Raw genomic sequence first — 13,529 nt, 5'->3', positions numbered from 1 at the left:
TAGTGGACGTCCTAGGAGCACCGATGGGGCTGGCCATGGCGCCACCGTCGGCCACCTTGAAAGCCACCACTCTAGCCGCGATATGCCCCGTGTTGGATTCGCCGCGACCTCCTCTCTCTCCCGGTGTAGTTAGTTCACGAAACCGAGCTCCGTAGCGCTTGCGCGAGCTTCTCTGGCGAGCTTGCTCGCCGCGGCAATGGCGGCGCCGCCGTGTTCTTCTCCCCCTCCGGCCGCGCGCCTCTTTTCCCCCTCTCTCTCATCTCTGCGACTTAATCTCGGCCGTCCATCGCGAGATCAACGGCCGAGAAGGGCCCATACCCCTTCGGGGGCAAATTTTGTTAAAGAGTCCCCCAAAAATCTTGAATTTGCACCGCAGTCCTCGGCCAGGGAGAAATTCCAGGATTTTTTTATATTTATTTAAATCCGTTTAAATCATGCTTTATTTATAGAATTGCCACTGCATTGTTTTGGCCATAAAATATTCGTTTTAGCTCCGATTTGACCCGTTCAAATTGCGTTAGATTCGTAATTCAAATTTCCCTTGTACACCTATTGTTGGGTATTCTTAACATCATTACCAAAAGTAGACTAAGTTCTCTAAATCTAGTAACGGTACCAAAAAATGCCAAACCTATCCCTCACACCACTTAAGCCAAGTTGTCATCCCCAGTATGATATGAGAGACGCGGTATTGAAATATGCAATTGCTCTTCTAAATAAATAATGAATAGGATCTGCAAGCGCACAGATTAATACCGATGTAGCATTTTAACCGGGAAGTATTCCAGGTATCGTTATTTATATTTTTACCACTGGGAAGGGATTAGTAACCATCAATGTTGATTATAGAATAGAATATGAGATTGAGTATCTATCATTGTATATATAATTGAGAACATTTATCTAACTCTTTCATACAGGGATAAGTGTCACATAAAGGATATATAAAGTAATAAATAGTGACAAAGATAATTGATCTGATCAGCATAACTTAGCCACACAATAAATATGATAAGCACCTCAATTAGATATTCTAGAAAGTCATTAGCATGGAATTAGAACGAAAAACAAGAATATTTCCTAAGTTATTCTCAACTATATAGTCTAGCATTATCATAGTTAGTGCAAGCATACTTAGCAATCATTGTGAGACAAGACTACGCCCATGCATAGTGATATTAGCAAGGTAAATCAGAAATATAGCAATCACTCCCCTGTAATAATATTGCTCTGCCAGCCCAATACACGAGAGGGGGACTATATAAGAATCAATGAAGCTGTCACTATCACGAACTACCCCACGATCTGGCATATTGGGTACAATCGCAGATAAATACGATATAAGCACCACGCCTATACAATATCTATCATTTACCCATGGATCCGATGGATAAACGCTATACGATCCTAAGCATGTATATAGATCCAATCTAACTAAGCCAAGTACATAACTATGATAAACTAAGAACAATATAATCTTGAATATAAACAAGTAGAGCAAAGTCATAAGCAATATATTGAAGTAGAACAAAGTCATATTCATAATATTGAAGAACAAAGATAATTAGAAGAACAATTAGAAGCACAATTAGAGAATTACCAAGAATCCTCTTGACAGATCCGGAAACCAATCGAAGATTGACCCCTTCTAGTTCTAATCCTATGTAGCTATGCTAATCTAGATGTCTAATTGATGTGGTGGCTCTAATCTTGATCAGAGGCTTCTTCTCCCTTGAGGAATAATGAATTAGGGTTGAGAGGCTCTCTCCTCCAGGGGCCAGGTGGTCTGGTTTTATAGTCTCTTTAAGTGAATATGAGCCGTTGGATCAAACCGACATTGATTGAACGGTTATCCTTGATCCTTTAGGTCGGTGGAGATCTTCCCCGAAACAGAGTCCTGATTGGGCTCGGCAGGAGGGCGGGCGCCCAGGGCAACTGGGCGGGCGCCCAGGGCAACTGGGCGGGCGCCCAGTGCCTGGCCCCGTTCGGCCTCCGCTTCCTTCCCGTGGCTTCTGGAGTGTTCTAGATGTAAGATAATTGTGCGGCATGTTAATATCTCTATGTAATCCCGACGTGTGGGCCTTTCTTCCGTATTTCCTGATAACCCCCTGCAGAAATAGACAAACACCAAAACTCGTGGAATTCTGTCAGATAAAACCCTAAGTCTAGATGTTGATTTCATTTGGATCCTTTTTCTTTGTTTATTTGATAATTAAATTTGATACTTAAGGACCATCAACAAACTCCCCCAAGCTTACCTCTTGCTCGTCCCTGAGCAAGGATAACCTCAGCTATGAATCATAAGTTGTTGCAATGCCTTTGAAAATTTGACAGTACACATGTTTTTAAATAAGATCTCATCTCTGAGTTAGAGTAAACTGTCAAGACTTAAAACTTACTTACTTTACCTTTTACCATGGGACTTGTAACCGTCACTTCTGTCTTGAGTAGTTAAAAGATAGAACAAGTCTAGTCAAGTGCCATGTCTCTTATTCTTGATCAGCTATAGCTCTGGAGTTTTTGCAGATTTTCAAATAAAACTCAGAGATTCCTTGTATAATTCTCTCAAATCTCTCTTTTGGTGGTATTTCTGGATCCTTACCAAGGCAGTGATGGTATATGCCTTCTCTCAAAGTATGTGGTATTTGTGGTATGAAGCATAATGACATTGCTTTCTCTCTCATCCTACTCTAACAAGGCTTTAATATCTGGAGCTCATAGGTGGGAGATAAAGTATACATACTCATAAGACATTTATTGTATAGTCAAACCATGGATCTAAAGAAACAAATCAATAAGTCAAATCAAGATGTGCATGTGTGGCGAATGAATGGTGTATGGTGATGACAATGGTGAAAGTCTAATTCTACTTTTGCTCTTTTGAGGGGATACATACCTTTCTTGCTTTTTGAAACTTTGTGAGGAGAATGAGATTCTCTTCTTTTTTTCTTTTCTCTCAGATGGGTATCTTGTACCCTTAATTCTACTGTCAGACACTTGTCCATTTTTACCTCTCGTCTCACTTTTTCTTTTCTTTCGAGGTTCCGGGCACCTGCCCCTTTTTATTTCCTCGTATATTTTTTATCTTTTTTTTTCTTTTTTTTCAGAGCACTCATCTTTTGAGATAATATAGCAAATGGTAGTAACAAGATAAGTTGAGCATTTATTTCACAGGAAAAAACAGAAATATTTTTGGTTATTCTCTCCCAGATTAGGAGTAGAATATTTTTGGGTGGTTCTGGAGAGGGAAATGGATGGATATATGTGGATGATACTTCTAGAGTAGAAGTAGCATATGTGAGTGAACGTGCAAGTGAATCTTGATTTAACCACATGACAAGCTCCTAAGGGTCTACACAGCTTGACCACACTCATTGCTCATAAGCAGTAAATAGTAAATGTGTGTCTCAAAGTCTAGCAAGCATGTATATATGGCTGTGGTAGGAATTTGAACTCTCATCATACAGGAACTCATCATGCGATATTTTAAAGATTTTTAAAGATAAAATTCTCTAAAATTCTAGCATCTCTAGGAACAGATAAACAGCAGCTCAACCTTCTCATATCATATCCGTTAACAACTTAGACTTCAGATCAAGTTTTCATCCCACAAGTTTAGGTTTAGAGCAAGCTTTAAATTATAACAGTTATATCTAAACTTGAGAGAGAACTTAAAATGTGCAAATTAGGCAGAGCAACTATTCATCATATCCATGCTATAGTTTTATTTAGATACAGATTAGCATAGCCACTTTATTTATTTATTAGACACACTAAGCAAAAGGCAAATATATAAGCATAAAATCTTTATTTGGTTTTTTCCATAATTATATTTTATTTTAATATAGTATAAGTATAAAGATAGATAGATAGATAGAAATACTTATCGGGATAAATGGGGTGCTCTCCCCAAAGCTAAATTTTGACGTAATTTCTCTTGATGTAGCTAGCAGGTGGCAGAGGTGTATTTGAAAGTCAGCAGCATTTTGCCAGCGATTAGAACGTCCTCCGTCTGCTAGTCTTCTTGATTCTTAAATTCTGTGGAGCTCAAATAGACAACAAAGCTTGTGAAACTGATTAAGTGTTAGCATAAATATCTACCCTTTATCATGTTGAGACTCCTCAATAAATATCACTCTCTATATTTATATTTTAATTTTATAAAGCAGAAAAGAAATTTTTATTTATTTTTATGCCACCACAGTGAATGTACTTATGGGTTTTATGCCACTCGTATAGTCACATGGGGCTTACTATTTTTCACATTTTTATTTTCTGTTTAGGATAGTACGAACATGATTAACTAAGTAAACTATTTGAAATAATTGAAAGGGAAATGATAACTACCAAGTTTACTTCTTGGCAAGGCATTCGGCGTTTTTAAGTCCTCCGAACGGGACACTCCGTTTTATAGTTGTCCTGGAATTCGTTGGGTGGCGTAGTCGGTACTTCCGGTGGTGCCTCTTCTTCATGTATGGTTATCTTCTCTTTCTACACCTGACTCGGTGCTACGGTCTCCTCAGGATAGTTCTGTTTAAACTCTACGTCTTCTGACCTTACCACTTCTCCTTCATAGTCTGCCCATCCGTCCTTGATGATTTGCCTCCTCTGGTTGCGGTTGCGTCGTTTTCTTACCTGCTTAGATTCTTCAAAGATGTAGTTAGGGTCAGTAAAATAACGGCGTACCTTCTCTGAGGGGAAGTGCATATGGACTTCTCCGGTTCAATTGTAGATGATTGCTTTAACAGTGCTGAGGAATGGTCTTCCAAGGAAGATGGGTGGATCGTATTCATCTTCTCCCATGTCAATAACCTGAAAATCTGTGTAGACAAAATGATCGTCTATTTTGACTGGGACATCAGTTACTGTTCCTTTAACTTCTTGAAATGTCTGATCTGCCATCTGGAGCTGAATGTATGTTGGTTTTAAGGGTATGGTTCCGAACAAGAGCCGATAGGTGACTGCGGCCATTATATTGACGCCCGATCCAGTGTCGCAAGTCGTCTTGTAGAAGTTGTATCCATTTATGGAGCAATAGATGCTTGGCATTCCTGGGTCGTCCTTCTTGGTCAAAAATGGTGACTTAAGTTGATGATCTTGACCTCCATGAACTGCAGTGACCATCTTAGCTGACTCGGTCCACACTTGCTTGTTCCTGTTCCTCCTGTTGGTCCTCTTCCTTGATTCACGTCTAGATTGATCTGGGATTTGTGTAGTCTTGTTCATGAAGAAAAATGTCTCCTTCCTCCCTTTGATGTAGAAACTGATCTTGGCAGCACTAGCGTAGATGACAGCTCCCGAGGTGTTTAAGAATGGCCTCCCTAAGATGATGGGTGCTCTCTCATCATTACTGGTCTCTATCACCACGAAGTCTGCTGGGGCATACAAGGTACCAACTCGAACACAAAGGTTCTTCAATATTCCTTTTGGAAAACTTAATGCCTGATCTGCAAACTGCAAACACATGGTTGTCTCTAATAAAGGATATGTAAAGAATTTTTCATAGAGTACCCTGGGTATAATGTTGACGCTGGAGCCAAAGTCACAGAGTGCTTCTGGGACGTCCACCATGCCGATGGAGATCGGGATGACGGGGCGTCCTGGATCGCCTCTCTTGACCGGTAGAAGGTCAGTAGTGAATTCAGTGACGGGGTTACTCCAGTTACCTGCATCAAACATGTCTACAAGATTTGCAGATTCTAATCCTTCCTGTTGTGATGGTATACCGGGGTTAGTAGCAGGAACATCAGCAGCTATTTGATTTAACTGAGATTCAATCATTTTATTAAAGCTAATTTGATTCTTGATGGCAGTAGAGAAATTATCCATTCTAGTATTTATATTTTCTAGTATTTTATCATTAGATGCCAATTTCTTAGATAGGTTGTCCATTAGCTTTCCTTGATTAGACACTAACTCTCTCAAAGGTGGAAAATTATTAGTATTATTGTAAGAATTATTACCTTGATAATTACCTGAGTAGTTAGGCCTCTGTTGATTCCAACCTTGATTTTGTTGAGGACGGTTGTAGTAGTTGTTGTTATTGTTGATGTAGTTCACATCCTCAAGCATCTCAGGGCAGTGATTGCCTAAGTGTCCAGTATCTCCACATTCCTCACAAGTCATGTGAGAGTCGTAGATGTGCATAACTTCTTTCTTATCTCCAGCTCTATCATCGAGCTTCTTCATGAGCAGGTCTAGCTTTGCAGACAGCATGTCTACCTCCTTTAGCTGATGCATACCTCCACCTCTCTTGTGTGTCTGGGTCCTTTCTTCATTCCAGCCTTGGTTGGACGCCATCTTCTCCACAAGAGTTGTGGCTTGTGGTATGGTAAGTGATAAGAATGCTCCTCCAGCTGCAGCATCCATGGTTTCTCGGGCATTGTTGCCGAGCCTATGATAAAACGTCTCCATCAATAGCCAACTCTCCATTCCATGATGGGGACATTCTAGGATGTAGTCTTGGAAACACTCCCATGCTTCTGGAACAGATTCATCATTTTGTTGCTGAAAACTTGTAATCTTCCCATGGAGAGCACTGGTCTTGCCCATGGGAAAGAACTTAGCCAGGAAGTTTGTTGAGCAGAGTGCCCACGTAGTATTCTTCTCCTTTGTAGCGTAGAACCACTGCTTCGCTCTTCCTAACAGTGAGAATGGGAAGAGGCGAAGTAGTATAGCATCTCTGGAAACTCCTGATATGGTGAATGTGTTGCAAATCTCCAGGAAGTGTTGGAGATGAGCACTAGCATCTTCATGTGCCTTCCCACAGAACTGGTTGGATTGCACCATGTTGATAAGTCCAGGCTTGAGCTCAAAGTTGTCGTCGATCTCTGCAGCAAGTCCAGTGCGGATGTTGTCCGTAGTGGGAGCTGAGAACTCGCGGATCGATTTGTTCGCCATGGCTTCGAACTCTGAAGACAACTTCCGGTGATCTTCTTGATTGGATGAAGCTTCTTGCTGAAGTGTTGATGATCTCTTCTTGAGCTTGGCTCTTGTCTTCTTGAATAATGTTTCGGGATTGTCAACAAAATTTCCTAGAAGATGTCTTCTATTCATACATTCCCCTGCATAAGATAAAAATAGAAAATATCGGGGTAAAACTGTATGAGAGAATAGATAAGCTCAATCATATTAGTGATGCGAATGATAACTCAAAATCCTTTATTCATTCCTGATTAGTAATCAACCTTCCCCGGCAACAGCGCCAAAAATGCTTGTTGGGTATTCTTAACATCATTACCAAAAGTAGACTAAGTTCTCTAAATCTAGTAACGGTGCCAAAAATGCCAAACCTATCCCTCACACCACTTAAGCCAAGTTGTCATCCCCAGCATGATATGAGAGACGCGGTATTGAAATATGCAATTGCTCTTCTAAATAAATAATGAATGAGATCTGCAAGCGCACAGATTAATACCGATGTAGCATTTTAACCGGGAAGTATTCCAGGTATCGTTATTTATATTTTTACCACTGGGAAGGGATTAGTAACCATCAATGTTGATTATAAAATAGAATATGAGACTGAGTATCTATCATTGCATATATAATTGAGAACATTTATCTAACTCTTTCATACAGGGATAAGTGTCACATAAAGGATATATAAAGTAATGAATAGTGACAAAGATAATTGATCTGATCAGCATAACTTAGCCATATAATAAATATGATAAGCACCTCAATTAGATATTCTAGAAAGTCATTAGCATTGAATTAGAACAAACTACAAGAATATTTCCTAAGTTATTCTCAACTATATAGTCTAGCATTATCATAGTTAGTGCAAGCATACTTAGCAATCATTGTGAGACAAGACTACGCCCATGCATAGTGATATTAGCAAGGTAAATGAGAAACATAGCAATCACTCCCTGTAATAATATTGCTTTGCCAGCCCAATACACGAGAGGGGGACTATATAAGAATCAATAAAGCTGTCACTATCACGAACTACCCCACGATCTGGCATATTGGGTACAATCGCAGATAAATACGGTATAAGCACCACGCCTACACAATATCTATCATTTACCCATGGATCCGATGGATAAACGCTATACGATCCTAAGCATGTATATAGATCCAATCTAACTAAGCCAAGTACATAACTATGATAAACTAAGAACAATATAATCTTGAATATAAACAAGTAGAGGAAAGTCATAAGTAATATATTGAAGTAGAACAAAGTCATATTCATAATATTGAAGAACAAAGATAACTAGAAGAACAATTAGAAGCACAATTAGAGAATTACCAAGAATCCTCTTGACAGATCCAGAAACCAATCGAAGATTGACTCCTTCTAGTTCAAATCCTATGTAGCTATGCTAATCTAGATGTCTAATTGATGTGGTGGCTCTAATCTTGATCAGAGGCTTCTTCTCCCTTGAGGAATAATGAATTAAGGTTGAGAGGCTATCTCCTCTAGGGTCCAGGTGGTCTGGTTTTATAGTCCCTTTAAGTGAATATGAGCCGTTGGATCAAACCGACATTGATTGAACGGTTATCCTTGATCCTTTAGGTCGGTGGAGATCTTCCCCGAAACAGAGTCCTGATTGGGCTCGGCAGGAGGGCGGGCGCCCAGGGCAACTGGGCGGGCGCCCAGTGCCTGGCCCCGTTCGGCCTCCGCTTCCTTCCCATGGCTTCTGGAGTCTTCTAGATGTAAGATAATTACGCAGCACGTTAATATCTCTATGTAATCCCGACGTGTGGGCCTTACTTCCGTATTTCCTGATAACCCCCTGCAGAAATAGACAAACACCAAAACTCGTGGAATTCTGTCAGATAAAACCCTAAGTCTAGATGTTGATTTCATTTGGATCCTTTTCTTTGTTTATTTGATAATTAAATTTGATACTTAAGGACCGTCAACACCTATTCACCTAATTAATTATGCATCTGCATGTGTCTAATTTTGATAAGCCTAAGGACATCCTAGCTACCTGACTATATACTTATGACACCTATGGGTAGATTGCATGTGGGTAGCTTTGTTAGTGCTTTAAGTAATTGAGACTTTACTACCACTCTGACTTTAATAAATATGATGGCAAATGATTGGGAAAAGGACTATGGTGCAACTGCCTTCGGTCAGGTTGACCTAGAACCTCCGTAAGGACTTCTTTATAAGCGACTATTCGGGACTTACAGTGCAACCGTGATGGTTATATGGCTCTAACTTTAGCTCAGTAGTAGGATCTCATATAGCTGGTTAGAGGTTACCCGAAAGGGCGCAAGAGGGGCTTGCCACTTTGGGTATAGAACTGCTTCTGTTCCTATGTGTATAGCCGTGATGGAAATGTGCCATAGGAAAGGGGGGTCCTCTATATCTGCCTGCCGAGGAAACATCGCGACCCTAATTGGTTAGACGTGGCCTATGGAAGGCTTCATAGTGTTCCTTACCCGCTCACCTTGGCAGTGTTAGTGGGTCTTGCAAACCCCGGGCATATGGGTAACACGACTTACGGGAAAAGTGCACACCTCTGCGCAGAGTTTGATCAAACTGGTATACTGGCCGTGCTCTCGGACATGAGCGGCCTTGGACCCTTACGGAATAGTTGGGTGTGGATGGTTATGGGGAAAATGACTTATGGAAATTTGACGCATTGATCATGATGATTAATGTGGTTTAACCGTGAAGGTTAACGGTGTTATTATCATGCACTTATGTGGGCTAATCGGGAGCTTAAGCACAATTTATGATTAAATAGTATTAAAACATGGACCAATTAAAATCTTAACTGCAAGTAGCCAGTGCCTGACCTTTCTGAGCCGCATAAAATCCTATGTTATGCTTGCGGAGTACGAGATATACACACGCTTGTCTCTATATTTCTTTTTGGACAAAATCCTAGATGGGTAACAGATGAAAGCTACTATGAAGAATTCCTAGTGGACTTCTAGGTTGGCGATCCACCAGTCGGTCGTCCCTGTGTTGGAACTACCAAGCTTTAGCTAGTTATGAGTTAAATTTCCGCTCGTTGCAGACTTTGATATTTGTGTTGTAATAAACGTTATGTAAGACACTTGTGATGATACATTTGTAATTTGTCGACTTGTGTGCGTGACTATTCCTAGAGCGCACATGAGGTTTATTGTACTCAAATTTATCCTTAAATTTGGGTGTGACAAATTGGTATCAAAGCAAGGCTGACTGTATGACGCAAACCTAGGTAGAAACAATCGACTTTAGGGTTTCCTTTTTACTTTATTTATTTCACTGCTTACTTTACCTTCTTGTTATTTTATTAAAATTTAATATTCTTACCCACTGTTCTATTTATGTAAGCATATTGATTCTAATTCTTAAAATAAAATTTATAGATGCCTCGTCGCAGCGCAGCCGTGTACCGTGCACTCTTCAGTGCCGCCTGTGCTCCGCCAGTTACACCAGCACCAGTACCTGCACCAGCACCTGTACCTGAGCCCGAGATCGTCGCCTCTGCTGGCGACGAGGAGGAGGAGCCTATGGAAACGGGGTCTCCTACGCCTACACCTTCAGCGCCTACCCCGGTGGCGGTACCGATCCCGCAGTCTGCCGCTCCAGTTCCACCTGCTCCACCTGCGCCTGCACCACCTGCGCCCGCACCACACGTGTCTACGGGTTCGGCACCGACGCCCCAGCACCCACAGGATGTCCCAGAGATGGGATGGACCTCCAGGAACAAGTTCATGGAGGCTGGCGAGGACGCTCACTACCACACTCTGCTCACGGGTGTGTTGGCGAGCTATTACCTGGAGTTTGCTGCCACCGTCCGCTACCTCTGCTCGGAGCACAAGCACCCGTTGGAGAACACCTACTGGAAGGCCGAAGTGATCATCACAGCTCGGAACAACGTTGACAACTCGGATGAGGTGGAGTCCCTCCATGAGAGCAAGGTTAGGCGTGCTTCCGCCTATGAGAGCATGGAGGATGCAGCCCAAGCTGCGTACTTTCACTACCATGGCCGCCGTTTTGAGGCCATGCAGGAGGATAGGTACCGGTTCCTTCCCCGCAATGACCCAGATGGTAGGACATGGCATGTCCTGGCACCTCCTGCCGGTGACCCTACCCTGGATACGACCGTGAGACACGTTAGTGCCATTCATGAGATGAATGTGGTACTGAGACAGGAGCTGCATGTTTCGCAGCAGGCGGGGAAGCGCCTCCAGCACCAGGTGGATGAGTTGCGTGGTCAGCTTGGACAGCCACCCATCTACAAGAAGAAGCCCCGTATGTTCGTTTTGCAGGATAGAGCTCCCTAGATGTCCCAGTACCTTCTAGTTAGACGTTAGCACGAGTGTTTTAGTTATGTGTGACATGTGAACTTTCAGTGTGTTGCTGTTTGTGATGATGAAAAATTATGATTTTGAGTTTTTGTTTGATTGTGGAAACATGTGGGCCTATCCGCATGTTTCTAAACCTTAATCTTAGAAGTAAATGTTGTTTAATGTGAGGTTGGGTTACTTTATCTTTGTCTCAGTCATGCTGATTCTGGAGCAGTCTGTGATGTTTATTCCGTATCTCATAACTGGCTCTGTCAAAAATTACGAAATTTTTATGGTGAAAACTAGACTGGCATATCTTTCATCTCCAACTGGAATCACCTCATTATCTGTTAGGGTCTATGAGATATGTCCGATTTAATCTGCTGTATCTGGACAGACTGAGAACCAGAGCAGAATCTGGTTACCCACAGTTTTGACTCTGTTATTTTTGGAATCAGTAAATGAGGTCTGAATAAGTTCGTAGAGAATTTCTTAACCTTTCCAACAATGTATACCATGTTCCTATTGGATCTCTAGAGTCTGAGATAAGCACGAATTACTGACCTGCTGAGTTTGAAACTTGTCTAGAAAACTGCTAGTTTTATTTTTATTCATTATAGGCGATGAATAATTATTTTGGAAGATCACTAAAAGTCGTGAATCTTTGTTGGAAGCAGATGGACGCCGAAGGAGCAGGCGCTGGTCGTGGACGTGGCCGTGGCCGTGGCCGTGGTCGTGGCCGTGGACGTGGTGTACTTGAGAATCCACCACCACCACCGCCGCCGATGACTATTGAGCAGCTCATGGGTTTGCAAGCTAATCTGATGCAAGCCATGATGAACCGCATGAACAATGAACCAGTAGCAGCACCACCGCCGGTTCAAGTCCGTGACAAGCGTGAGGAGTTCTTGAAAGGACGTCCCTCGGTGTTCACCCATGCCTCTGATCCACTGGAGGCAGACGACTGGTTAAAAGCAGTCGAGAAGCAACTGAACATAGCCCAATGTAGCGACCTGGAGAAAGAGTTGTACACCTAAGGCCAGCTGCAAGAACCTGCTCAGGAGTGGTGGGAGTCCTATCAATATGGAGGCCCGAACAATGCTCCGCCAGTCACCTGGAAGGAATTTACTGAAGGGTTCAGGTCCCATCATATTCCGGAGGGCCTGATCGAACTGAAGGCAGAAGAGTTCTGGTCTCTCAAGCAGGGATCGATGACAGTCAGTGAGTATCGTGACAAGTTTGCACAACTGTCACGATATGCTCCATATGAGGTGGCCAGGGACTCTGACAAGCAGCGCCTCTTCCTGAAGGGTTTGTATGATGGATTGCAGCTGCAGCTGATGAGCAACACCTATCCTTGTTTTCAAGAATTGGTGAACCGCGCTATTGTCATCGACAACAAGCGCAAGGAGATGGACGCGAAGAAAAGAAAACTCCAGGGGCAGCCATCGGGCAGCAACACTCGCCCACGTGCATATCCTCAGCAGGGATTCCCTCAGTGCAGTCAAGGACCACCGAATCAGTGGAACCGTGGTCAGTTTCCTCAGCGTCCCCAGTACCACCAGCAGTACAGCCAGCAGAACCAACAACGTCCCCAGCAGTAGTATGGCAATCAAAGTCAGCAGCGTCCCCAACAATAGGCCAACAACCAAGCACCACACCAAGGAGTGCCCAACAATGCGCCTGGCAAGAGTGCAGCACCCAGCGGCAACCCCAATGCCTGTTACCGCTGCGGAGAGGTGGGACACTCTGCATACCAGTGCCCCAAGAAGCAGAATCCACCAGCCCAGCAAAACCAGAACAACAATCAGAGGCTTGCTCGACCTCCGTTCTCTAGAAGAGTGAACCATGTGTCCACTGACACGGCTCAGGAAGCACCTGAGGTTATGATGGGTACGTTCAACATTAACTCCATCCCCGCTACAGTACTGTTTGATTCTGGTGCTTCACATTCTTTCATCTCCCAAGTATTTGTTAGAGTGCATAGCATCCCACTTTGTGCACTGAAAAATTCTATGCTAGTAAATTCACCGGGAGGCAACATGCCAGCTAATTACTGGAGCCCCTCCACTAGTATATCCTTATGGGGTGTTGATTTCAAGGTGAAACCTATTGTGTTGAGAACCATGGGAATTGACCTCATACTTGGAATGGATTGGATGAAGCAGCATGGGGCAGTAATTCAGTGTCAGGAGAAGTCTGTGGTGGTGACATCACCCGGTGGGGACAGAATAAGTGTGGATGTGGCAGTGCAAGCTCAGCCGACTACTACAGTG

The 13,529-nt window shown here is 42.7% G+C and overlaps 1 protein-coding gene across 1 annotated transcript; it reads left to right on the top strand.

Annotated features, from left to right (window-relative positions):
- Positions 12,039-12,857, top strand: LOC110436424. The gene is made up of 2 exons (XM_021463521.1): positions 12,039-12,258; positions 12,364-12,857. The coding sequence occupies exons 1-2, from the start codon at positions 12,039-12,041 to the stop codon at positions 12,855-12,857; spliced, it is 714 nt and encodes a 237-aa protein (XP_021319196.1).

Source organism: Sorghum bicolor, chromosome 6 (assembly GCF_000003195.3).
Source record: "Sorghum bicolor cultivar BTx623 chromosome 6, Sorghum_bicolor_NCBIv3, whole genome shotgun sequence".
Taxonomy (NCBI): Eukaryota; Viridiplantae; Streptophyta; class Magnoliopsida; order Poales; family Poaceae; genus Sorghum; species Sorghum bicolor.
Note: the sequence above shows the minus strand (reverse complement) of the source record. Positions and strands in the feature narration are given on the sequence as shown.

Bases quoted from the DNA above. Each gene is read 5' to 3' on its own strand.
- LOC110436424 (XM_021463521.1), top strand. From the start codon at position 12,039: ATGACTATTGAGCAGCTCATGGGTTTGCAAGCTAATCTGATGCAAGCC. The intron at 12,259-12,363 runs GTAGCGACCTGG...ATGCTCCGCCAG, and splicing joins GCAACTGAACATAGCCCAAT to TCACCTGGAAGGAATTTACT.